Here is a 26,433-nt window from a genome sequence, read left to right as displayed (position 1 = left end):
AACTTCTCTATATGATTTATGTATGCAGGATTTACAGTACACACCTCCATCGACTCATATCTAAGATTAATTTTGGAAATTCTAACCTACCTTTACCTACCTTTATCTATCGTAACTCCCATTAAGCTTCACTTGCTCTTAGCACATGTAAAGTGATTAAAACAGAACACTTAATCACATTGATTATAAACATGTTTTAGTGTCTATTTCGTAGTGTCCTGTTCTCAATTGACAGGTTTGAATTTGCGTTTGAGCAACATGAAAATTCACTTAAAATTTAATTGTGAGATAGAGTGAGAAAGAGAAAGAAAGAGAGAGAGAGAGAGAGAGAGAGAGAGAGAGAGAGGGAAGTGAAAAAGGTGTGCAAGCAAGAGAGTCGGCAATTACGACACGAGACTAGAGCAATTTGCTTAGGGACAAAGCCCCGCACTCAACATGAGCAAATTTGCATGATGGTTTTTTTTTAGATACCCTGTAAATGATTGAGAATGGACCAGATGTGCGCGACCAACTGCATGTAACCATATTTTGCTAAGCGGAGCTGATCAAGTTGTATCTGTCTATGCTATTGTCCGAACTCATTAATCTTGAGAATTACATAAACTAGACATTTAGAATTTGAAATATGAGTATATTTCAGTACAATGTCCATTTCTGTATAATCTATATGCGCAGGGTATCTCCCATTGCTTCGCTCCTAAGCACAGCAAAACTATCTGATTTTTTGCTAGCATGTAATAAGTGATGAATGGAGAGAGAAATGGAAAAGGATTTGAGGCAATGCCAATGTTTAATGTCAGTCACGTAGCCAGGACACTTTGCGTGCAATTCACATTGCAAGCGCGCACTTTGCTACTTGCCACAGCCCTTGCCCTTGCTCTTTCACTTGCCCCTCCCGCTCCCAATCATATCCTTGTTCGTGTCCTGGCATAACGGTCAGTTGATATGCAAAAAATGTTTCGTGCTTCAGCCAGGCAAAGGTTTCACTTATTCCCTTTTATCACTTTGCATAGATTTAGCTCGCATTTTGCAGATCGAATCGGAATTAGAGTCGCAGTTCGAGTTGGAGTTGAATTTTATTGGCTCATCATTTACAGCAGTCGCTGTAATTGGCTGTAATTTGATAAGCCTGACTGAAATGACTCGATACCCATTTAATAGTTTCTCTCTCTCCCTCTCCCTCTCTTACTCACTCTTGATTTCTCTGTTTCTCTTGCTGAAAAACTTTTGCAACATCTTTACAAAAAGTTTGCGATAAACAAACGGCAGAAAGTGAGTATTAGAGCTATGCCTGAGCTACACTGCAAGAAATTTATTTAATATTTAAATAGTAAAAAAAAACGTAAAACATTTTAAAGTTCTCTCATATAAGGCGAATTTGAGATTAGTTATTGAATTCCATTTATTTACGAGGGCTGTAACCAATTTTATCAACTTTGAATATAAATTTGATAAATTAAATATTTTTCTATTAATTTTTATTGCAATACATTAATTTTCATAAAATAGATGTTGTTAATCCAACTAATATATGTATTTGATACAGTAGATTTTTAGTATATTATTTATTATATAAATATTATATTTATAAAAAAAATTAATTTAAATAATATATTTTGAGAGAATTATTATTATTAATATTATTATTTTAAACTTTATTTTAATTTTATTTTTATCAAAAAAATTATTTAAATAGTATTATTTTGAGGGATATTCATATTATTATTTTTAATTTTATTTTTATTTTTATTTTCAAAGTTCAGAGAAACATAAATTATTAATTTTTTTATTTATTCATTATTATTATTATTTTAGTAAATTCACTATTATTAGCTACTGTAGAATTTTCTCTGAGTGCCGCAGCTGCTGCAAAGGAAGTCAATGCCAAAGTGTTGACAGCTTGTTGTTGCGCACAGACACACGCACACACACACACACACATACCCTCTCACACTCACACACATGCAAGCTACCTAGCACACACTCGAGTGCAGCTGGAAAAGTTTTGGACAAGTCGAATGTATTGTATACAAATGCACTTTCAACGACTGCAAAGGTCCAAGACTAAAAAGCACTCTCACTCTCGCTAGCTCTCTCGGTCTCCCTCCCACTTCGCCTGTCTCGGCCAACTTTTGGTTTTCAATTGGAACTTTTGACTGACAAAAAAAGCAGAAGGAGAAGAAAGAAGAAGCAGAGAAGTCCACGTGCAAAAGTTTGTTGGGCACAAAGCAAAGCATCGCCAAAAGTTATGCTTGGGCATTATTAGAAATTGAATTAGATTGCGTTTTGCCATCCACACTATGCATGCAAATGCAAATGCACTGCCAGCCGGTGGGAACTAGCTCTATCTCTCTCACTCTCTCTCCCTCTTCTTGCAGCTGTCACAATCATACATAATCGAAAACTCATTGAATGGGCGGAGGCAGCAGGTCGATTGGCAGATCATAAGATGATGCTTCGTTTGGTCTAAACTTTGACTTCTCATTCGCTTCCTTAACATGTGTCCAGTACACACACGCACACACACACTGACAAACACTGATAAGATATATACCCTGTATAAAGAGCATTGAGGACATAGAGATGAAAGTCAGAAAAAGATAATCGCAGAGCTAGAGAAAAAAGGTAAAAAATGCGAAGGAAAGGTGGAGACACATAGGCAAGGAGACTTTGAAAGAGAGGTAGAGAAAAATAAACAGCGAGAGAGAGAGAGAGAGAGAGATAGTTCATAATAATAATATATACAGATATAATTTATATATTGATAATATTTACGTAAGCATATAGAGACAGAGAAAGAGAGAGAGAGAAGTCGAGGGAAAGAAAGAACAACGGACAAAGAGGTACAAAGGAGTGAGGGAGATAGTTGTTTTCGAAATTTACTTTTATTTAATTAAATGAAATTACTAAGCAATTGAAGAACTGAGTCAAGGATATGACAAAATATTTATCTGAAGGCATTCTTCTGCTTAGACAATAAGAGCGAGAGAGACAGACGCTGAATATTTACATGCTGACATATTTTTTGCACATGCACAGGGCAAAGTTTTGGATTCGCAACTTTTCCGGAAAAGTGTCAGCTGGTTTTTCCATTGATGATTTTTGGCAATAACATTTGTGAATATGCTTCCAGTCGCAGTTATTCTCTGTCTTGCCTTTTTGCTGTCAAGTATTTCATCAAAAGTTTCAATCAAAAAGTTTGCCGTAAACAGGAGACAGTCATAAGATAGAAGGAAAGAGAGAGGGCGAGAGTGGGCAATGGGGAGAGCGGAAGAGAATTTACCTTACGATTTGTATACATTGTATATATACTCCTTGCACTCCACCCGATTAATCCTTTTAATTTTGAAAGTTTTTTTTCGGTGTATGAGCGAGAGGGGGAGAGAGAGAGTGAGGGCAAAGCAAACATGCGACGCATTCGCTCTCTCACTCACTCTCGTTGCACAAAACAAACTTTTTTAATAACATGCCCAAAGAGAGCTTGAAGACCCGAGCGAAGTTATCAACCAAAAGTCCAAGTAATGGGAATAAATTTTCCAGCATTACGCTGCACAACGTACTCTGCATACATTTCTGCACTCTGGTCAACAAACAACAACTGCGAGGCGCTAGAGGAAGTCACCAAAAACTTTAGCAGCAACTGCGCCTGCAGGCGCTCAATCTCTCTGTCTCTCTCACTCCCACTCTGTTGCTCTCTCGTTCGACTCGACTGCAAATACGAGTTATAATAATTTCTTTTCAATTTCCTTCAAAGCAAATAGCTCGGAGATGAGAGCTGAGCTGAGTGCTGAAAAATGTTTGAATGCAGGCAACGTTGATTCCGGCACAGGATTAGAAAACAGTCTAAAAAGATTTGGCGAGCGGCAGGAGGCGGCTCTGCTGAGGGAGGGCTATGTAAACAGCAGCGTGGCGAGGGAGAAGGGCAAATGTAACTCATTTTCTATTTTCTATCATCGTCATTTTTGCTGGCATTTGCATAATTTCAAGCAAACAAGCAATTTGTTGCCCTTTCAGGCATTCGAGTCAAGAAGCAAGCAGTTGCAGTTGCTGTTGCAGTTGCAGTTGCAGCTGCAGTCACAGTTACAATCACGGTCGCAGTCACAGTCACTGTCACAGTCACAGTGAGAGATTACACAATGGTCTAGCCTAGCCTCGGGCTGGGCAATTTGATCCTTATCAGCCAGTTGACAGTTGGCTGCCTGGGCAACAGCTCGGCCGAGCCTCAGCTAATTTGATTAAAAGTGGAAAATAGAAAATGCTAAATGGAAAATGGAAAAACATTCAAATTGCATAACAAGCCTCCTGACAAAATGACAAGCTGCAAGCACAAAATGAAAACTTTAAACAGAAATAAATTGCGAGAGGCAACAATTAAAATGCTACTCGAATTTTGCTGCCAAATTGCAAATGTAAAGGAAAATTCCTTGGAAACTCGAATGAAATTAAAAATGAAAATTTAATAGAAAATCTTCAAGAGCCAAAGAATTTTGTGGAAATTGATGAGATAATCTATTCGATAATTGATAATCGAATTTTAGCTAAAGTCAATTACAATTGAAATCAGTTATATGATTTTAAATTGGACATGACATGCAGTTAGCCAAAAAAGGAATTAGTTATGACTTTCCTCTACTCCAGGAGCATCTATATGCTGAATTTGAAGTCAATCGCTCTAATCAAACTCGAGTTATGCTAGATAAACCAAATTGAGCCAACGAGATTATAGCAAACATCAAGATAGTTAAGCTTGTGCTGATATTTCAAATATACAGTAGAATAATAATATAGGATATCTGTAAGATTCAGATTAAAAGCTTGCTAAGAAGTATACTGTAAAGTACTACAGTAAAATACTAAGAAAATACCAAATTCAGTTTTACTTACAACTTTTCTAATGTTAATACTCAATTGACATATTTGGCTAAAGCAACTTGAACTTATCTTGGTTCTATTGAAAAGCTCTATTATACCTGATTTCAGTCTTACCTCACATGTCGAACGATCAAAGCGAGCCTGTTTTCCAAATTGTTTCGTATCTCAGAACAGACAGTAAAAAAAGACCAGAAACTTAAATTTACACAGACTTAAACTATTTTGTACATTTTTGATTTATTTTTGGTGTTTTGCATTGTTTATCGTTTGTTGCTGGCATTCGCTTCAAGTAATTGACGTGACTTTGCGGTGGGACCGAAAGGTGAGTCTATGAAACCCGAAAACATGTGAATAATGGCCGAAAAGTTGTGCGGCCTGTTGGCATAATTCAGTAACTTATTGCATGCAGCTGTTAACTTGGCTAACAGAACTTTGCTTGCGATAAAAGCCAACAGCAACGGTGCTGCAAGTGGGGAGAGTAGCTCCGGCGGTGGACTGAGAGATACCCTAACAATTCTGAGAACTTGAAAATATTATAAGAGCATTAAGGTGATCGACGAGGAGATATCCTTTGGTTATATTGCAGGCCGTCAAATGGAGTAACTTCCTTCTAATATCTAGTCCTTATGTTTCCTTGAGTCTTTAAGCGAAATATAGTGCTCTATTATGACACCTTTCTAAGGTATCCAAAAAAGGAAACTCCTCTTACTTGCGTATACTCTGAGTATCCATATACCACGTATAAAGACTGTAGATCGTATAATTCCCGACTTATCGATCTTATAGAAAAGGCACTCCGAGTCAACTCTCCATCTCTATTTCTACCAGCCGTCACATACGCACACTCCATACCTATATACCCCACCACATGCGTTGCCAATTGGCTGAGAGCATTAAAACTGTTTGTCCTGCAAAATAATTTGCAAGCGAGTTTTTCAGTTTTCCTGTTGCAAGTGCAGCCAGAAAGCTATGGCCAACAAATATAATAAATTCAATATTAAGTTGTGCCTACGCGCACACACGCACACGAGCTCTGTCTGCCTGTGTGTGTGTAAATACACGCACTCTACAATATTTGTGCTTTGAGAGTCAAAAGTTATCGCCAGGCAAACAGGCCAGGCCAACAACAACAACAGCAGCAGCAGCAGCAGCAACAGCAACAACAGCAACAACTTAAAGCCGCCCTGCAGCTCCCTTTCGCTCTCTCTCTCTCTTCAAAGTGGGCGTGTGTGCAGCTGCCCTAGACCTGCAACAGGCATGCCTAACCGCCCCTCTCGTACAGTATACCGGCGGCCCCCCCTCCCTCTCTCCACCTGATTTTTTCTCTGTTGGTCTGCCTGCGTGTGCTGCTGTTTATGACTTGCTTGCGCAGCCATAAATAAACTTACGCTGGCAGGTAATCATTTTACGCCCCTCTCTCTCTCTCTCTCTCTTTCCATTGCCCCCTGCCCGCTCTCTCTTTAGGCATCGCTCTCCCGCCGGCTTAGCTTTGTACAGCGAAATTTCTCTATGTTTCCTCAGCTTTTTTCGTGTTTGTTTTTGTTGCTGTTTACACAGTGTGGTTTCAATTTAATTACTGCACAGCAGTTATATTGACGTTGCCTCATTAAACCCCTACTACACGCACACTAACACACACCTACACACTCATGCCTAGGAAAAACTATTCGAGCTGCAAAGCTTAAGCCTGTCAATCGCAAACGTTTCGCTGCGGCTTTTGGCACTGGCTCTAATGCAGCAAATACGTATGTGTGTGTGTGTGTACCTTGGTCTTATTAGTGTTTGTGTATAGTGATTTGCTTTAGCCGCAACAAACAATCTGCTACTGAAGCTGCTGCTGCTTCTTCTTGATTAACATCGGTTTAGTTGTTGTTTTTCTTTCTCTTTTGCCAACAATATTTCCTTAAACAAGGAAATTATGAAATAAAATTACATTGTTGATAGCAGAATTAGAGCTTATGGCTCCATTTTTGGAGTGAGAGATGACTAGCCTTACTGCTCTTATTCAAATTTTCAATAACCTTTATTTGTTGCATACTTTCGGGCTTAACATGTTTGCACGTATTTATAGCATAGAAAAGTAGTAGATCTAAAGGCAATAAGCTAAGCACAGTGAAGCCCCACACACAAAGATCTATTAACTCATTTAAACTCCTCCTTCCATTGTAGCTCACTTAAGCTGAAGCTAAGAGTAGCAAAGTAGCCTTACATCAGTTTAGGTATGCTTAGCTTGGCTTCACTGTACTTTGTACACTGTGCAAAATCTATTTTGTACTTTATGCAACTTTAGTCTAGCTTTAGCAGGTGTTTAATTAATAGACTCGCCAACAAGTCCCAATGCAATTTCAGCTTTTGTTTTTTGCACGCCCAGCGGCTCGAACTTTTAATGGGCTTTCTAATACGAGACACACACACACTCACACGCACACACTCAGAGAGGAGGACATGCTGTCCTGTTTGCCATGTGCACGTATAATTACATGGCAGAAAGTTCAGCATTTGGCTTTGGGTTTACCTTTAGCTTATGGCCAAATAGGCCGAGCCCGAAAAACATGCATTATGACTATTTTATGAAGCACGCGTTGGCAAAGTTTGGCAGCAGCAAAGGAGATGCAACCGGAGCAACAGGACGAGCCCTGAGTCCTGCTGTTGGCCTGTTGTGCATTGCGCTGTCAGGTATTTATATACATAAGTTGCTGCCAGGACTGTTGGCCACATCCTGTGGATATCCTGTCTCTCTCTGTGTGTGTGTGTTTTGCTCATTGTTATCACAACTGGTTTATGGCTCGACTAAAAGTCTTAAATTCATGAGCTCTCACTGTGGTGGAGCAACAAAACTTCAAAGCCCATGCAACAGCCTGAATGGGTCCCCACTAAAACTGTCTGCGTAGATCCTCTTCTTGTTAGCCTTCACAGGCATATTATCAGCCCATAAACTGCATATGAGTCTCCATTCAGAGCCAGCAGGCAGTGTGCGCCCTTTCAAATCATTCCGAATAGGCTATTAAGGCCTCAGTTAGTCAATGACTATTGACCCTAATCTCAACAGGCTAATTCAATATTTCGTCTCACTGCTTTAGTACACTGAGAAAGGTTAGACAAATTATTTCTTCGTAGTCATTTTCCCGTAGGACAGTCTTTACGCATATAGAATGAATAATTTCTTTTAATTAATTATAAAGAAATCAATAAGAAAAGTAGTGTTAACAGGTTGCCTTGATTTTAACAGCAATGGCTGTTTGCTTCCTTCTGTCTTAGTTCTTGCTTCTCTATCTGTCTCACTCTTGCTTGTGATCTTAGCTAAGTCTTCTAATACATTATAAAGAAATCAATAATAAAAGTGGTGTTAATTGGTTGCCTTGATGTTAACAGCAATGGCTGTTTGCTTGCTTCTGTTACTCTATCTGTCTCGCTCTTGCTTGTGATCTTAGCTAAGTCAAAGCTGTAGCGCAATGGCAAGGAGTGCGCACGGTAAGCAAGCAGCCCCCGGTTCAAATCTTGCAGTCGCCGAAAGGTTTTTTTTTTAATTTTTTCAAATTTTGTTTATTTTTAAATTTTAAATTCTATGTTTACATTTCTTTTATAACTCTTAGCTAATCATGTTGCTTGGGGTGCTTACCTTACTTTGGGACACCATTACGAATTATGTTGCCAAATTCATGGACACGGTCTATGAGTCGAATTATTTTATGGCTCTGTTTAGCTGCATTATGGCGACGATTTTGATGGCGCATTTGAAATCGGCGACGGTTATATTGACTGAAATACACAAGCCCAAGCGTCGCCGATCGTTAATCGAGCGACAGCCGTCGCCAATTAACATTGAGAGCTGCGTGGCCTACAAAATGGAGCTGCAGGAATCGCTGCGCTGGTACAGCTACGACGAGCTGCCACCGGCCGTGATACTCGAGAACAATGGCTGCACGGTGATAATGCGCATTTGCTGTTCCCCGGAATATACGCCGTACATTACGGGTGGGAATCTGCCAGCAAACTACTATTTTATGGAGGCTTCGTTCAAATGGAGCTCGGAGCACTCGATTGACTCGCACAATTATGCCATGGAGATGCAGGTGTTGCATGCCGCAAACATTAGCGATGCCCCCTACGAATACCTAACGGTGTCCTACATGTTCGATCTCGCACAGCAGAAGAACTATATGTTCGATCAGATCATCAACAATTTGGCCTCCATTCGCACAGCCGGCTCAGCGATCGAGCTGCCGCCCTTCGACCTGGCCACCCTGATGTGGTGCTTCGGCAGCGACTATTACAGCTATCGCGGCACCTATACCAACGGCAACTTCGTTCTGCCCAGCCTATGGGTTATTTGCTCGCGCACCTTCTACATTGCCCCCGAGCAATTGGCTCGCTTCAGAGACATTTGCGATCTGAGCGGACGGAACATCGTGTGGAACGCCCGCCAGAAGAAGCCGCTGGGCGATCGTTGCGTTTCATTGAACTGTTATTAATAGAGAAAGAGGGGAAAGTTAGAGAGAGAAAGGTTGCTCTGTTCCTGTTGAGTTAAATTCATAAGCAATACATGGGAATCATTTTTTGTTGAGAGGTAATTTGCGAAATTTCACTTCTTATGTTCTTTTTATAAATCTTTGTAGTATGTTTAGCTCCTGTTCCGATTAAAAGAGACTATTTTATCCATACTCGATAAAAGTCAATTAGGAAGACTAAAGCGAATTATTTTTGAGCATATCTCGGCTATAATGAAAGTTTGATCGAAAAGTCTAAGTAAACTGTTCTTTACTCTAGGATCATTAGGAAACATATCTCTTTTACACAATGCCAGTTAAGTATTATATTCTATCTATCTTTATTTGGAAGCAAAGTTTTATTGTAACTTCGACCTTTTAAGGTCTCAGCTGAGTCTTTGAGTAAAAAGTTAAATAAATTAATTAGATACTAGTTTTCTAGTTTTCGAATTTAATATTTTTATTTACATTGAAGTTTAAGTTAACTCGAAAAGTTAAGTTTTAGCCTCTGAAAATGCCCTGACCCCTATTTGTTTGGATCAGCAGCGTGCCTTGAGCTGGAAAGAGAGAGAGAGAAAAATAGAGAGAGAGAGAGTTAGTGAGGAATAGTTGATACACAGACAGTTACAGGCTATACCCTAACTGCTAGGGGTAGAGGGTTTACTTACGCTCCGGCTCAGCGCTGGCCATAGCCACAATCAGAGCAAAGACAAAGCCGCAAATCTTGATCAATTGCATGTTGATTGTATATAGTCTATGTATCTTGTGTATGTATATAAAGTAAGTCTGTGCTGCGATTGATTCGCTTTAAGTCTGATGTGGAATTAACGGCAGCAGCTGCTTTTATAGCAGCCAAGCGGAAGGCAGCGCCAAAGCAGCAGAAAATCCAACAGCCAAAGCTGCGGCAATTGCACTTGTTATCAGGTTTTTCCATACCCTGGCTTTCAGTGAGACTAACTAAATGGGGTATGACGTATCCTTAAAGGGTAAGTATGTCAAGTATATGAATATGTAACATAGTACATATAAGGCTGATCGATACTGTAGAATTAGTTTCCTTAGAAAAATAGTTACAGTATCCGACATTTATATGCAGACACATTAAGCTGTCGTATATATGCTCCCAAAATTTCATTAAGATCCTGAGACCAGAAGCAAAGTTATCTGGGAACATTACTGCCATGATGGACTGCTCTCAATATGTGTAAGTGTGTATATGCTATAATGTATGTACATATGTACTTTGCTCTTAGAATATACATATATAATAAATCTCGAAGACAGGGTATCTCTCAGTCAGGCAGTCAGTCGACTAGCATATTCTTAGCCTCCCAGTTGTTTTTTCTGTTTTCTTGGGCTTTGCCCACAGCTCGCGCGCTCTCATCACGTGCTCGAAAAGAAAATCCCGAACAATTGAAATCTTTAAAGTGTATTCCAATTGCTGGCAGGAGCTGAGCTGAATGAAATTTGAATGCATTGGAGCACATAGTCAAAGTCTGCTTCAAGAGCCAATAAACCAGAGCACAGTGGGTCAATCGGGGTACATAAACCCGACAAAAAACTAAAAAAAAAACGATAGAGATATACAAATTTCCTTAAATGATGAATGATTTATGAATATAAAATAGTTCAAATTCCATTTTTGTCACAGAAAACGAGCAATTGGCCCACTGTTTGCATTCGTAGCCAAAGGCAAGCTTGAAACAAGTCTAAATTAATTTCTTATGAAAGGGAGCGAGAAGCAGCAGTGAGGAAGGCGGCAAGTGAAAGGGGGCGTGGCTGTCCAACCCTTCGACTTCTTGCAGCATAATTCGCATGGTCGCAAAATTCACTTTGAAATGAGAGATGAAAGATGGCGAAGCTCGTTGCAAATTCCACGCGCCCAATGCGAAATGGCAACAGTAAGGCCCGGCTATATTGACTGCCCCCCGCTCCCACACACACACACACACAGGAGCAGCCATTGCAGTCATTGCCTGTTGCCAGAGCAACCGCCCTTGGGTTGGGGCTACACACAAATTGTTGTTAGCTGGAATTTTGGTGCAGTCGAAAATCAAAAAGGATTAACTCGAGCATCGCCCTCGCCCTCGCCCTCGCCCCCGCCTCCCCATAGTCGCCTGGCTGAGCTGCTGCCCCGGTTGCGGCTGCTGCCTTCTGGCTCCGGCGGACAGCCAAAGTCTCGCCGACACAATCATACGAGCTGTTAAACCAAAAGGCAGACTTCTTCTATTACAATTTATTTCAGGCGTGGAAATATTTGCGGTAAAAGTTTCAAATAATTGTTGATGTAACGAACCATGCTACAGCTAGGAATGGGCCGGGCTGGGGTTGGGGATCGGCGGTTGGGGGCTGGGGGTATTCCACAAAGTGAAAACAATGCACAAAAATAGTTTTCGCCTTTTGGGGCATCTGAAAATTGTTTAAAGTTTTACTCATATACAAAAATATGAAGTCTTCGCTTCTACTGCCAGCAGCAATTAAAATAAATTGTAGTGGGGTTGGCCCGGCTAGCAGATGCTCTGTACTGAAAAACTAGGTAGAATAGATGAGCTAAATATTTTATAAAAGGTGCAACAAACTTTTAACTTTTCACATTTCCATTACAGTCGCATTGTAGAGTATACGTTTATATATAATATATATAGCTAGACCTGACATTGTCGGGCTCACTCTGGGGCATTTCCAATTTCATTTAGTATCAAAGAGAATCAACAACAAATGTCAGCTCAGCTGCTGATAACAAGTTGATGCAAAAAACCCGTTCCATGCATTGGGTAAACTACGTATTAGCTATGCCAATTGCATAGAGAACACGACTAAGATATGCCCTACAGACAACTAATGCGAGTTTTCTTTGATATACAAATAAATAATATGAAAATTTAATAGATTTACAATATCCCAACAATAAATATACCTCAGTTCGACTAGAATTCGTTTGCTTAGTGAATACCCTATACTATAATGTCATCAAATATGATAATATCTACATCTATCTATATCTTTTAACTGCCACACGTTTATGAATGAAGCGACAATTTAATTGATTTTCTGTGAATTCAATTAAACTTGACGTTGTAACTGGTTTCCATAAAGCAGAAATCTGTATTCCAGGAAATCGTCAGGCACTAAACAAATAAGTTAACAATTGTGCATTGGAAATGTTGCATATCATTATTATTGCAAATACCCTAACTCTCATTCGGGGTATGATGAAAATGCTGAATGTTATTAGTGGTTGAAGGTGGAGTATATGAGGAAGCTTGGAATGGGCATCAGAGCGATTAAAGAGAAGATATATAGTATTCAGATTAAAGGTTTTTGTATATATTAAATTTCCTTTTCTTCTTGATTGATTGTCGTTGTTGAGTACTCAGAAAATTTAATAAAATATTAGAGAGGGAAAGAGTAATAATTAATCAAACATAAATCATATAAAAAAATATATAAAAATTTATTTATATAAATAAAAAAATAAAAAAAAATAAATAAAAAAATAAAAAAAATAAATAAAAAAATGAATACAATTTAATATTTTATTTTTCGGTATATATCATGTATTTTAATGTATTTTTTACATATATTTTCATATATATATATTTTGCATATATGTATTTACAAAAGATATAAAAATAATTCAGAATATATATTTTACATTACATATCAATAAGAAAGTTAGGAGATATAAATAAATATATAAATTTAATTTCGTATAAACAATAACAATATATGTATATGCATATATTTCCAGGCTCTCTATATACATATGTACATAGCACGTACATAGTATATCTTTCCATGATTCAATTGCTAAACTTTTTGTTAGAGTATACCAAATTCGTTGTGCTGTCAAATGTTTTGCCTTTTTCCCAACCATTTAGTAAACATTTGGGGAAAGAAATCATTCGCATGTTATTTCATGCGCTTTCTGAAAGTAAAATATTATTTTACCTACAAACAAATATGGATTTAAATAAAAAGGCTACAAAAGTATAAGCTTTAGGTTTAATTTAATATTTTCATTTTATTTTTAGAGGCAATTCAGTTTCATTGTTTAAAGTGTTCGAAGAGTTTAACCCGTGCGAATGTATTGAACGTTGTCGGTCTGGACGAGCACAGTGCCAGCTGCAAAGATTGATTGATTGATGTTGATTGATTGATTGATATGCTATTGAAATTTGAGTAGACTTACGTTTGGGCACAGGCTCTGCGCTGGCAAAGGCACCGATGAGGGCCAGGAGAAGGGCAGCTGCTTGGAGGAATTTCATCTTTGGATTTGATTTGTTTCTGTATTCGATTGATACTGATTGCAGCCCAGAGCGGAGCTGATCTTTTATAGCAACTGCCAGTGGCTGGCTGCTGGCTGGGGCTGGCTGCTGCGTCGACTGCGTCTCGGGAAATTCCTAGCGATTTGGAATTTTGCAGGTTAAAAGATCAGATACTCAATACAACAGACTATCAGCCGATCGTTTGAGACTAAACTTGAACCGAAAACTGGAATAGGTAGGTTTACTCGACTAATACTAATATGGTCTCTTACTACTAGCCCAGAAAACCCTTATAAGAGTCATGCAATCAAAGACGAATATAGCAACTCCAGGGATCTAAAGAACTTTTCTTTTATTAGATCTAAATACTTTAAGATCCTCCTAGCATAACTTGGCTTTTTGCACAGATTTTTCTAACTTATCTATTTTCACATCTAGTTTTCAATATTGACGCCATTAAGGAAGTGTGTCGATTAGCGAATCAGTACTGTACTATATTATTTACATATAATAATATTTACTATTTATGTATTTAGATGCACTTGAAATATTACTAGGTAGCATTAAATATACAACATATTATATTCTATTAGCTCTATATACATATGTATATATTTACATATACATCTACATGCATATGTATTTATGAGCATCCAATTAGAATTTGCATCAAAGTTCCAGTTATCAATTTTGTTGTTGCTGCTCCCGGGCTTTGGGTATTTTCTGTATACTTTAAGTAAATACTGATTAGCCAGAGACACTGGAAATTCCAGTCAGCGCTGCTGCCAATGCTCTGCCTCTGCCTCTGTCTCTGTCAGTCTATAAAAGCGCATTGCAATCCGATCTCTAGGTTCATACTACAGCCAGAATTAAGCAACATGAATTGTCTAAAGATCTGCGGATTTGTTTTTGCCTTGATTGCGGCGCTGGCAAGTGCGAATGCTGGTATGTATATACATATACAAATATTATATGCATTAAACATTAAAAACATATAAATTAATTATATTACTCTATTTTTATAGCCACTCAGGTGATTCACTCTGGCGGCCACACACTCATTCAAACAGAGAATGGTCAATACATACGCAAACACTAAACTGAAACTGAAAATGGAATAAATTAATAAATTAAAAAAAAAAAAAAAAACAAAATTGAAAAACAAATTTAAATTTGCTTTTCTCCATATATTTGAATTGTGTGTGTTTTTTTAGTTATACAAATGCTGGTCACACTTGCGTGGCGGCTGCATCGATTGCTGCTTGCTTGATCGATTATCGACCGACCGCCATATTCAGCTGGCGCTCAGCTGATTCAGTTTGGGCACACTCTTCAAGTGCAGCTTAGTTGTGATCTTTTGTTCAGCCGGCTTGTCTTAATCTCTTAATTAAAACAGTTAATTATAAGTATGAATATACGTAAATATAATACTGTAACACAATAAATATGGCATTATGTTATTACAATTCTCTTGCAGGCTTTACTTGATATATCAGCCAGTGCAATTTGCCTTTCAAGCGGCTTAGCTTATCGCAGACAAATGACAAGCAGCAGCAGCAGCAGCAGCAACAGAGCTCAACAAAAACGTGCCAAGCTGCTGCAACAACGAGTAAAGTGAACAACAAATACAAGAACTAATATAAACAAGAGCGAACCGCAAAAAGCCAACCGCAACAACAAACCACAATCGGCAAAATCATCAACACTGGCGCGACAGTCCGGCCCTTCCAGGCTGCCCAGCGGCCAAACGACAGAGAGCGAAAGGGAAGGAGAGTAACAGAGACAGAGAGCGACAGAGAGATTCGTTCGTGTCAGTTGCAATTTTGACAACGCCAACGAACCGCAAACACCCGCGCAAAAGTCATGACAACTGCTGCAGCCTCAGCTACTGCTCCTGCGCCTGCCACGCCTCCGCCTCCGCCTGCGTCGGCTGTGCCGCCCCCGCCTGAAGCTAAGTCGCTAAACGCGCTGCTGCACTTGCCCGCAGAGATGGAGTTGAGCCAAATTGAGTTGATCTATCGGGCGGAGGGTAATGCAAATTTGGTGCTGGCATTGCCGCAATTTAAAAAAGTTTTACGTTTGCCAAAAATGATATCCAGCAGTACTAGCAGCAGCAGCAGCAGCAGGAGTCGTTGCTGCCAGCCGGCCAGCACAGACCAACCGGAAGGACAGCAACCCAGCGTTTCCGACCCAAGCGAAGCATCAAGCTCAAAAGGTTGAATGCTGCATATATATACGTACTATATATACATGTATATCTATATATATGGGAGCACAGCTATAGGATAGCATTTATGTGTCTGCTGTCTTGTTATTGTTGTTGGTTTTGGTCAGGAAATGGTTGCGTGCAACTTCAAACACCATGGCTTAAGCCAAAGCAACAACAATGAGACAGCGAAAGATGCGAGCTAGGCAGAAGCGAAAATATGTATTTTAATAGTTTTATAAGATATTTAATATATTATGCATGCTCCTACTTTAAGTCTTTTGCGTTAGATGTCTATATAGTTAATATAGATTTGATTAGGTATGTTAAGTTAGCTGAACTCTATATAAGATTAATATATATTGTTAAATAGCCATTATATACAATAGTGCAATTATTTGTAGCCCCATTCTCATTTGAGTAGTTGAGTCTAAGTTTATAGACCTGAATACGAATGGCTGTATAGATAATTTATTAATAGATATATGAGACATATGGAAATGCTAATGTTTAGATATAGAGATGTGGAAATATCTAATGATCTATAGATATATGTTTAATGTAAAACCATAATGCATGGATGCATAATCCTGTAGGTATATGAATGCATGAATACTGACATGTCTATAAGGCTTTTGCCGTAGTTACTCTTTAAGAATGTTTTATCTATATATATGCAATAACTAGTGCTATCCTCTTATAATGCAGCACAGCTAGTGTATAACAATAAGAGCTTCCTATTTCGACCAAATCGCAGTCAAAAGCAAAAGCAAAAGCAAACTTAGTTCCTTTTTGCGTTGCTGTTGGCCAATTTGTGTATTGTGCGATGCTTATTGCCCGCTTGGCTGGCTTTGTATAGCGCAGATATAGATGTATGTATATTTATATAGATGTGCATTTGTATGGAGCTGTGACCCCAGTCATATCTGTTTTTGTGGCTGGCTGTGCATCTTCCCTTGGCCATTGCATCGAGATGTGTTTATTTCATTCATCTTATTTCTTGCCTTTCTCTCTTTTAGCTGGCGCCTTGACAATGCCCGATTTTATGGCTTATATCGAGATAATGCGCCGTCTATTAGGAAATGAGTTTGTCTGTGCAGCGGATATTGTTGCCATACCAAAGGAAAGCGATAGATGCTGGATAAACGAGCACATACGCCAGCACAGGCCGGGTGAGTTCATCTCCGGAGAGAGACGCGCAAAGAGAGAGAGAGAGAGAGTGGGGAGGGGAGTGGTTGGAGAGGCAGCTGCTGTGTCATAGTCTTATTTTGTATTTGATCTGCGCTGCATTTGCCGCTCGCCTTTGGCCTGCATCCAAAAGCCGCTGCCGCTGCCGCTTCCGCTGCCCGTGCAATCAATCATAAACGAGCTTTTTAGTGCAGACCTTGCCCTGTCCCTCCTCCAACTGCTTGCCGCTCTCCGCTCTCCGCTCACCGCTCGCTGCTCTCTTGTTCCACTTTCTACTAAATTGTACATCAAAGTGGAGCCACATGGGACTGATTAGTGGTGCCGGCCAATAGTCGCAGCCATATATCAAAATTCGGTTTATATTGCACCAACAGCAACAGGCGGCAGCTCGTTGTACGCCGCTCGCTGTCGCTGCTGGCTGCTCGGAACCACCATTTATCATTGCCCAGCGGCGTCTGCTATATATCAACATACAGTGAAATCTGCCCTAGACGGACGTGTCGGGTTAAAAGAGTTTGTCACCTATGGCAGCTGATAAGAAAGTGGCGCATAGACGTCAAGCAAGTGTTAAAGAATAACTTTGAGAATATGCTTACAATACGCTCTATACATGTACTAAATATGTATAGAGACTCATTCACATTTAGTACACATATGGATACTTAGTACATGTATGCATATTTAGTACATGTATAGAGATTCTGTGCATATATGCACATTTAGTACATATATAGAGATTTAGTATATGTATGGACATTTAGTGCATTTATGAATACTCAGTAAATATATGGAGATTTGGCACATTTAGAGGCATATATGGGCATTTAGTGCACATTTAGGGATTTTATATGGATATTTAGTTCACATATGGGGATTCTATATATTGGTCATCTATTATAGAGTGTCTATAGTACATTGTTCATGTGACTTATGTATGTATATATATGTATGTACTAAATTTAAATGCCTGCCTTGTGAAGGATTCCATTATATAAATAATATATTTCCATACTAAATATCCCTTTTATAAAGACAGAAAGTGTGAGAGAAACTGCCATAAATTTAATAACTCTCTCCCTCTCTCTCTCTCTCTCTGTTGCTTAAAGCTGTACTAAAATTGTATTTTCCCATAGTAAATTCTTCAACATTTGTAGCTCCACAAGTTCAGCAACTTGAGCTACGCTGCTGATGCAGCTGTCCGTTGGCATTGATTTCACTGTGCATCCGCATATATATCAGTTGAGTGGACTGCACTTTACATTCATGTTCCTTCGCTCCTTTTGCAGTTTCGCGTCTGGATAAGGAATTTGTGGGGCCATTCGGTCTGCTGCTGCCAGATGTGACCCAATTGCCTGCCACATTCGATGTTTTACTTGCCAATTTACAGGTGAGTTTCTATCGGGATATTGGCTGCCCTGTATATATATTTCGATGTATATAGATATATATATACATATAGATTTTGAACAAGGACAATATTGGCAGGTTGCGCCATATGCGCTGCTGCGGTTTAGCTCGCTTTCGTGCACTCCAAAAAATAAAAGGAAAACAAATATTTTGTAGCCAAAAACCTAAAACTGTGAGCCGATGCACATGGATGTGGACATGCAGCAGCAGCAGGAGTAGCAGGAGCAGCAGCTAAGGCAACATAAATCAACGGTTCTTTGTTTTGAATTAAAGTGGGCAACAGTGTAAACACATTGTTGTTGTGTCCATTGTTGCCGCTGTTGTTGTTGTTGCTGTTGTTGTTGTTGCTGTTGTTGCTGTTGTTGCTGTGGCTAGCGGCATTGGCAGCCAAAAAGCTAAAGCCTTCGCCTGGACCCGCTGGCCGTTTCGGTGGCTGCGGTTATAAAGGACGACGAAAATTGCTTTGAAAGTGCCGCCAAAGCCACTAGTTCAAATATACCCTGTAATTTAAAGCTGTTACGTAAGAGGGCTGAATGGAAGGGGTTATCAACTATAGAGAAATGTATAGATAATGAGATATGATTGAAAGGGAAAGAATCGGAGGGTAATGAAAAAACTTGAACATTTTTATGGCAAGACGTGAATAGACTTGAAAGTTTCCCATTGAATTCCAATTGGAATTTGCTGGTATATTGGGAAATATGTTGTTTACTTACAGAAAATATTAGTACACTGTTCTGGAATTGCTACGTATAAGTTTTAGATCTACTTCAATTAATTATTTATAGATAGTTATAGGATTTTAGATCAGTTTCATTCATTTTTTCACATTTCGTAACTTTTAAATTTTTAGTACATACAATTTTAACCGCTATATCTATCATTTTAAGCATATTCTCCATTCCGGCTACAATATATATATATTTATATTAAAATTTTCTGCTTTCTGTTTAAATTTGGAAAGTTTTCACATAAACTCAAAAAATTGTATGCAAAAATCGAGTTTGAGAACAAAAGCCAAAGCGACATCTGGCGTAAGGTTCAATTATTTACCCTACACCAAACGCTAGATGGCGCCAGCGCTGGTCCAAATAAATGCTGAATAGGATATCTCTAAAGTCCAGTTAGCTGCCATATTTAAGCCACGTTAGCACACGCGATGCTTATATATTCAATTTATGGCTTTGCTGCCAAAGCATTGACCGAAATAAAATTGCAAGAAGTAAAAGAAACAGAACGAAAAAAGCAGAGAGGAAAAACAATAAAAACAAGTAGAAGAAGAAGCAGCATAGTAACGATGCCATAACTAACGCTATATTGGATATGACTAGGAGCTGGGAGTAGCTTCACTGTCCACTGTCCACTGTCCGCAGTCCGCAGTCCGGCAGCAGCTGCTCGGATTGCTGTGCGCCTTGTTTAATTGTGGCTTTAAATGTTAATTTTCAATTTCAAGTTGAGCCGCGGCGCACGTGTGGACACCGCCGGCCTTCTGTGTACCTGGGCAAATATATTTCACCTGTGCCATAACTCATCATACAATCAGCGTGGCAAACAGAAAGTTTTCCTTTATGCGGCAACAACAGGCACAGGACATCGAGGACCTCGTGGACAGCGAGGACAACGAGCACAATGGCAATGGCTGGCCGTTACAGTTCATGTTCGCTCTTGCAGCGATAACCGTTGCAGCCGCCTCTTAACTCTTTTTTCTGCTCTCCTCCTCTTTTCCTTCTTCATTTTATTGTTGTCTCTCTCCGCGTGTGTGTGTGTGTGTGTTGTTTGTGTTGTGTCGCTGGCAACAACTCCACTTCGTTAGTCGTTGGCATTTTCAAGTCAAAATGGCGTCAACGCGGCCTGCAACCTCTCTGTCTCACTCTCTCTCTCTTTGTCTCTTTCTCTCCAACTACAACTCCATTTGGAAGCGCAATAAAAAATAAGCGTGATTTTATGGGGAACGACCGAGAGATATCTCACACAATCATGCGTTCTGTTAGGTCATAATTACTTAATTAAGGAAATGAGCTATATGTCATCTAGCAGAAATCTCTTTATATATCATCTTCGTATACTCTTAATGAACCTATATACCAAAATGAAATACTCTAATTCTTAAGGTTCTCTAAAAAATTAGTGTGGAAATGAAAACGAGAATGGGAAAGAATGATATATGATAAATAGATTCTTGAATTTGATATAGGAAATAACTAGAAAAACATATATAAAATATATGAAAAAAATCTTCTCATTCTGGTTTACCAAATATACTTATTTAAGCCTATAACACCCTCCTAGAGCTAATCTACCCTCTTTATAACGTATTTTTGGGGATCAACCCATGTACAGAAAAAAAAGTGAAAAGAAAAACGAATAAGCCAAACGAAATAATTTGTAGGCAAAGGACATGAACATGGACACGGACATGGATGCGGACATATGCAGCAGCAGCAGCAGCAGGAGTAGGAGCTGCACTACCAGCAGTAGCTGTGGAGTAAGCCGTCTGGGCGATACATATGCCATCGAAATAAAACCGAAACAGGGCTGGCTCCAGTTGCCAAGTGATGTCAGCGATTTATTTGATTTAATGCCAACTGGCGAGGGCACAATGGACCCGACCTGCGAACCTGAACCACAGCCCGAACCCCAAGCTGAACCTGAGCCTGAACCCAAGCCGGTAAAGGCAAACGAATCGACGGCGACGAAGAAGGTGCGGCCAACGGTTGATACGTTGTTAAAGCCAGACAAATGCAGGTGTCGCTATTGCAGCATGCAGGTGGTAAAGGTGAGGCGAATATTAAGTGAGGGTGTGTGTGTGTGTGTGAGTGTGGAAGCTATCTGTGTGAGGGAGGAGTGGTGTGTGGGTGTGTTTGATGTGCTGCCAGCTACTTGTTATTTGATTTACAAACATTTACAAACATTCGTATATCACTTCTACTACATCCACTTCCCACTCTTCTTCTTCTTCGTCTCTTTCGCAGCTGCACTTGGGTAAAATCAAGCGATTGGGCCAATATTGTCCATTGCATTTGTTCTCCGGGTAAGTTGCGCCGGGCTTAACACGCCTTTAAGTCATAAATTTTAATATGCTCCATTTGCGTGTCCTGTCGTGCTTCATAATTCCAACACCTTCAACTGGCAGAAGCTCCGAGGCAGCCTCACCTGTGTGCCTCTGGCGTGTTTTACCTGCAGGCAATTGAATGCCACTTTTTTCTCCTCTTTTCTTTGCGCTGCTCTGTTTCCGGCTTGAGCCTTTATAATATGGGTGCTCGACTGGTTTGTTTTCACATACCCTAAGTGATAGTGAGTGTGGGCGTGGCAGAGGGTGGATTCGTTAATTGTAGGTGTTTGTGATAGACAGCTAGGCAAATCTGTGATGACGTATATGTGAATCGTGACTAAGCAGAGGCGAGCCTCAGACTTGAAGGGAGTTTCTTATGAGAGGGCAGTCTGATAACTTTTAGAACTAACGACAATGATATTAAGCATCAATTTATAGAGTCTAATTCCATTTATATGTGGAGTTTGATCTTATATACCTCGCATCAGAATGATCTCTTATAAAATACTTGAACTTGAGTTTTCTAGCAAAACTTTATTTACTCTGAATCAGAATTGACTTTCTGTTTAGGACTTGCTTTGAGTCTTCAGTGGAATCCAGTCAGAGTTAGCCATCCTCTCTAGACAACAGTTAAGCAAGCCAAGTACAGATCATCGTCTAGTCGTGCCGGGCCGTCCTAGACTCCAGCTTACTTATTCTGTTGTATTTTCGGGTGTGTGGCATCCGCGGCTCATTCGTTTATTTGTGGCCCGCTGTTTTAAGTCATGCGTGCATCCGTGCACGAAATTCAATTTGCTTGCGCTTTCATTCCGGTTTACCGCCTGCTTCGCATCCACTTTCAATGCATTTTGTTACTTTCTTTTTGTGTGCTTTTTTATTTCTTTTTATTTTCATTTTCGTTCAGGCCCGCGTCGGCTTTTTACGGGCTTGGCGTTTGCCGCTCAGCGTACAAAAATTTACCACCCCTCGCGCAGCACTCAGTCCCTGCCCATTCGTACATACATATATTTATGGTTTAATAGTGTTATTTTATATATATTTATATATAGTATATATTTTTTCTTGTTTCTTCGCTTTTTTAGTGCTCCTGGTCGTATGCTCGATGCCTTGAATTCGCTTTTCGCTTGTCCGCAAAATAATTTACGTGTATTTCAGAGCGGGAATTTAATTTATGGCGATCACGCGAATTCGATTTCCTGCGAGCAGCTCCACACTCAACTCTTCCCAGGGTGAGCGCAGCATTTATATATATATTTATATCAATATTAAGTGAATTGCATCTGTCTGAGTTTATCAGCTAAATGTGAATCAATCGGAATAGTTGAATATTTGCAGGAAATACGATTGTGCTGAAACAGACAGAGTTTGGCTTAAATTGTTGAGCTTTCCGCAAGATAAGAGCAATAGAAGTGCTTAATAGCTGTTAAAGAAGCGACGCTGTTAAGTTAACAGCACCTCAAATGTTAGATAAGCTCGCTGTTAAGTTAACAGCACCTCAAATGTTAGATAAGCTCGCTGTTAAGTTAACAGCACCGCAAATGTTAGGTAAGCTCGCTGTTATTATGAGTCCATATTTGTATGCATGTGTGTATACATACATGTATGTATGGATGGTGTACTCTTGAAAGTAGAAAGAATAGATTAGGATTTTTATATAGTTTACACATACATACACATATACATGAACTCTTTCATTCTCTTCGTCGTCTCTTCGAAAGGTCTAAGTAACCATCTCGCTCTCGCTCAGCAACAGCAGGCTCGTTTAGCAGTAACTATTGTTGTCTCACTCTCTCTCTCTCTCTGTCAGAGTGAGCAATGGCGAATAGAATCCAATTAGTACGCAGACTCATTCGTTTACTAATTTTAGAAGAACTCTGTACAAGCTCGCTGCCTCTCATTTAAGCTACTGCAACAGAGGGAGACAGCATTAGGAAACTGTAAACTGCATTGCGAGGAAGGGCAACAGCGTACAGACATTTCTATGAATTTCACAATATCAACAACGAATTTCAGCATGAAAAGCTAATTCGTTTTGTTTTTTATGCAGAATCAAATAAATATTTCAGTAGAAGAAACTATGTTTTGGTCCATGTGTTTCGTAGAAAGCTTTTTATCAAGAAAATTTCAGTAAAAACATATGCAATCTTTGCTGTAGAGGCCATGGATAATAAATTCTTGAAAATTTGTAAATAAATGCTTTAACAAGCTTTAAAGTTCTGTATAGATACGATTTCTATTTAGATTCCTTGTGCAAGCTCTTTGGAGCTACAGTTAAATTTTTGTGAAATGAAAATTCATGGAAAACTTTTTGCTTGAACTGCAATCGATTGTAAGCAGCTCAAATATTTATCGTATACGCAGCATAAAATTTCCATGGATGCCAAACAATTACGAAAGCCAAAAAAGAGAGAGAGAGAGAGAAAAAAAAATAGACTAGAGTAAAAATCTCAAAGCAATTGTTCGACATGCAAATATTCAATAAATAATGCTCAGACAGCAACAGCCAAACACACAAATTCTCGAATGCCAAACGCTAACACAGATATATATCTACCTCTTTTTCTCTTTCCCTCTCTCTTACGCTCTCACTCGCTCTGTCTCTTTTGAACTCTTGCTATTGGCTATTATGTGCTTGTTCCACTCATTTCAACACCTTTTTTTCTGGCTACACGTTGACAACAAAATTGGAATCTGCATTGAAACCGAAAATGCTTTACCAATACGCATCGCCCGTATATACCCAATGCCCAATGCTATGGTCATAAAATCTGTTGAAATTCTCTAGTGAAATTATGGCGCTTATAAAACATTTGTTGGTCGCCTGCCTGCTTAGGGAATACAGCCAGGAGGAGAAGAAAGAGGAGCAGCAGGAGCAGGCAGCGAATGAAAGCCACAGCCACGTGGCTGCTGCTGCTGCTGCTGCATTTGGGAAATCGACATTCAAACGTTGTGGCATGAAGACAAAGCCAACCGCAACTATAGAAATTGGCAGGGCAAAGCACGTAGAGAACCAGCAGTACCTGGAGCAGGAGCAGCCGAGGGAGGAGGCGAGCATAGTTGACTTTGTCAAAGCTGTTGGTGGTCAGCCGCAGCGGCGAGCAGCAGCTGCTGAAACAGCCAGCCCAAGGTACACAAAGCGTACCAAAATGACAACAACAGCAAAGGCAACAAAAACAACAACAGCAACAACAACAACAGCAACAACAATGCCAGCGAATGTGGCAACACGAATAGCAATGGAAACGGAAACGGAAGCGGAAACAACGTCGACAGCGTTGGCTACTCTGAACCCAGCGCCGCAACTTGTCGCGTCTCCCCTGGCGCCCTGCGAGACTCAAGCAGGGATCAGCCAGGCGGAAATATTTCACTTACCCAAAAATTGTGTTTTGCAAAAAATTTTGCATTTGCAATTGTTGGTCAAGGTAGGTAAAAGGTGTAAAAGTTGTAAGAGGAAGCGGCACTGCACGCTGTGGGCGTGGACTTCAGCAATTTTTGTTTATTTTGATAGGGGCTGGATAAGGACTGAGGGGGGGAGGTTGGGTAGAGGGAGGTCGTATAAAACAGCGCTTTGATAGCTATCAGCTGATGGAATACCCTAACAAAAAGGGTGTTGACCAATTGGTGGGGGGGGGGGGGGGAACATGACAAAGTTTTGGTAAAGATAAAAAGTTTGATGAGGAAAAGAAAATGGTATTTTTGTGAGGGGAAGAGCCTGACTAAAAGATACCTCGCATTTATACAGATGAGCTTGAGCTTGAAATGTGTTAAGGTAAGTTGGAAACGTATTCATGTCAATGAACTAGAAGAAGAAGTAGAATTTTAAGCTTAAATATGCTTTATAATAATCTTTAAAATAGGTTATATATTCTAGTAGAGAAATCGATTCAAGAGCTAAAAGTTGCACAAGAATTTCATGGCCTGAGTTCCCTCTTGGTCTGGCTGCACCACTACATAACAGGGTATTAGCCAGTCGATCACTGCTCAGCACCCTTTTTTCTGTTGCCCCCGTTGTTCAAGTGCAACTGCGTTGAGCTTCAGCTGGCTGATGGCTTCAACAATGCTTCAGGCGAGTGGCTGGCGCTAAAAAGGAATAAAATTGAAAGGGCAGCTAAACGGACAACCGAATGAACAACAGACACTGGACAGTGGACACGTCATGGAGAGCGTCTTGTGGGACTTGCGCTCGCTGCTCACTGCTCACTGCTCACTGCTGCTCGCTGCTCAGTTGGATGGCGGCCAAGTGGCTGAAAGACTTTTGGGTTCGACTGTCGTTGGCTGTCTAACGTCTTCTCCTTTTGGCCATTTGCAGCGACATTTTCATTATATGTGGGCGCAAGGATATGCCCGGCAGGGCACGCCCAGCTACAAGGCGCTGCGGGCACTGCTCGCCAGCTGTCAGCAGGACAATGTGCAGGAGTTGGCAGCCGAGCAGGCTTATATGCTGGGCGCGACGGCGCTCGATTGCTCCATAATGCTGACATTTCAGGAAGTGCAATGTCAGGCGAAGCATCACAGGTGAGTGACTGAGACACACACACATACACACACACACACATACTTTCTCGCAACTAATCCGTGCTCACTTCTCTTTCAGTGCTTTGCAGCCTTGGCTCATTTCGCTGCAAGGTCGTCAATTTCTGACCAAGCTGAGCGTTTTAGATCTGGATCCCAAGCCCGACAGCCATTTTCACAAATATATAAAGCAAACGCGTCAGATTGAAAAGTTTTGCGGCGCATTAAATTAATTAATAAAGTCGCGACGCGAAACTAAACCCAAAATCATCGCACAAAACTGTGCTACACTTTTTGTTCACTGGCTAAATGAGGAAATTCCTTGTGCCTTTTGTTGTGGAGATTGATTGTAATTATGACTGGGGGCGTATTGTGTCAACAGAGAGGTGAGCAGTGTTTTATATTTGTAAGGTAATTATATAAATTATCGAGTGGATAGCC

General features: G+C 39.9%; 4 protein-coding genes and 1 long non-coding RNA gene across 8 annotated transcripts; 3 read left to right on the top strand and 2 right to left on the bottom strand.

The window, feature by feature from the left end:
* The first annotated feature begins 4,962 nt into the window (after window positions 1–4,962).
* On the top strand, window positions 4,963–9,790 carry CAH14 (Carbonic anhydrase 14). Of its 3 annotated transcripts, none has more exons than XR_016270624.1 (3): window positions 4,963–5,194; window positions 8,466–9,439; window positions 9,498–9,790. XR_016270624.1 is itself a non-coding variant. In XM_018012858.2 (2 exons), exon 2 carries the CDS (start codon window positions 8,472–8,474, stop codon window positions 9,342–9,344), a length of 873 nt encoding a protein of 290 aa, XP_017868347.1. In that variant the 5' UTR covers window positions 4,963–5,194; window positions 8,466–8,471; the 3' UTR covers window positions 9,345–9,790. The 3 variants fall into 3 exon arrangements, 1 of the variants encoding a protein (XP_017868347.1); XR_016270625.1 differs by having other exon boundaries at window positions 9,489–9,790; XM_018012858.2 differs by having other exon boundaries at window positions 8,466–9,790.
* Window positions 9,791–9,793: 3 nt separating this feature from the next.
* Window positions 9,794–10,927, bottom strand: LOC108617160 (uncharacterized). The gene is made up of 2 exons (XR_001916078.2): window positions 10,028–10,927; window positions 9,794–9,916 (listed from the first exon to the last, which is right to left on the bottom strand). It is a non-coding gene; the product is annotated as an uncharacterized LOC108617160 (long non-coding RNA).
* Window positions 10,928–13,352: 2,425 nt separating this feature from the next.
* On the bottom strand, window positions 13,353–13,712 carry Dso1 (Daisho1). Its single transcript, XM_018012862.2, has 2 exons — window positions 13,552–13,712; window positions 13,353–13,484 (listed from the first exon to the last, which is right to left on the bottom strand). Exons 1-2 carry the CDS (start codon window positions 13,625–13,627, stop codon window positions 13,432–13,434), a joined length of 129 nt encoding a protein of 42 aa, XP_017868351.1. The 5' UTR covers window positions 13,628–13,712; the 3' UTR covers window positions 13,353–13,431.
* Window positions 13,713–14,412: 700 nt separating this feature from the next.
* Dso2 (Daisho2) lies at window positions 14,413–14,817 on the top strand. The gene is made up of 2 exons (XM_018012861.2): window positions 14,413–14,572; window positions 14,653–14,817. The coding sequence occupies exons 1-2, from the start codon at window positions 14,416–14,418 to the stop codon at window positions 14,724–14,726; spliced, it is 231 nt and encodes a 76-aa protein (XP_017868350.2). The 5' UTR covers window positions 14,413–14,415; the 3' UTR covers window positions 14,727–14,817.
* An 81-nt stretch (window positions 14,818–14,898) lies between these two features.
* Window positions 14,899–26,259, top strand: Ipk1 (Inositol phosphate kinase 1). Of its 2 annotated transcripts, none has more exons than XM_018012849.2 (10): window positions 14,899–15,033; window positions 15,105–15,842; window positions 16,853–17,005; window positions 18,308–18,408; window positions 20,818–21,204; window positions 21,401–21,459; window positions 22,563–22,709; window positions 24,266–24,902; window positions 25,790–25,995; window positions 26,075–26,259. In XM_018012849.2, exons 2-10 carry the CDS (start codon window positions 15,491–15,493, stop codon window positions 26,223–26,225), a joined length of 2,193 nt encoding a protein of 730 aa, XP_017868338.1. In that variant the 5' UTR covers window positions 14,899–15,033; window positions 15,105–15,490; the 3' UTR covers window positions 26,226–26,259. The 2 variants fall into 2 exon arrangements, with proteins under 2 accessions (XP_017868338.1, XP_089328150.1); XM_089472024.1 differs by having other exon boundaries at window positions 14,905–15,045.
* The last annotated feature ends 174 nt before the right edge of the window (window positions 26,260–26,433 follow it).

This window comes from Drosophila arizonae, chromosome 5 (assembly GCF_054131065.1).
Source record: "Drosophila arizonae isolate 15081-1271.41 chromosome 5, UAZ_ARI_1.0, whole genome shotgun sequence".
NCBI classification, from domain to species: Eukaryota; Metazoa; Arthropoda; class Insecta; order Diptera; family Drosophilidae; genus Drosophila; species Drosophila arizonae.
Note: the sequence above shows the minus strand (reverse complement) of the source record. Positions and strands in the feature narration are given on the sequence as shown.

Bases quoted from the DNA above. Each gene is read 5' to 3' on its own strand.
- Ipk1 (XM_018012849.2), top strand. From the start codon at position 15,491: ATGACAACTGCTGCAGCCTCAGCTACTGCTCCTGCGCCTGCCACGCCT. The intron at 18,409-20,817 runs GTGAGTTTCTAT...AATAATTTGTAG, and splicing joins TTTTACTTGCCAATTTACAG to GCAAAGGACATGAACATGGA. The intron at 21,205-21,400 runs GTGAGGCGAATA...TCTCTTTCGCAG, and splicing joins GCAGCATGCAGGTGGTAAAG to CTGCACTTGGGTAAAATCAA.
- Dso1 (XM_018012862.2), bottom strand. From the start codon at position 13,627: ATGAAATTCCTCCAAGCAGCTGCCCTTCTCCTGGCCCTCATCGGTGCC. The intron at 13,485-13,551 runs GTAAGTCTACTC...CAATCTTTGCAG, and splicing joins CGCAGAGCCTGTGCCCAAAC to CTGGCACTGTGCTCGTCCAG.
- CAH14 (XM_018012858.2), top strand. From the start codon at position 8,472: ATGTTGCTTGGGGTGCTTACCTTACTTTGGGACACCATTACGAATTAT.
- Dso2 (XM_018012861.2), top strand. From the start codon at position 14,416: ATGCTCTGCCTCTGCCTCTGTCTCTGTCAGTCTATAAAAGCGCATTGC. The intron at 14,573-14,652 runs GTATGTATATAC...CTATTTTTATAG, and splicing joins GCTGGCAAGTGCGAATGCTG to CCACTCAGGTGATTCACTCT.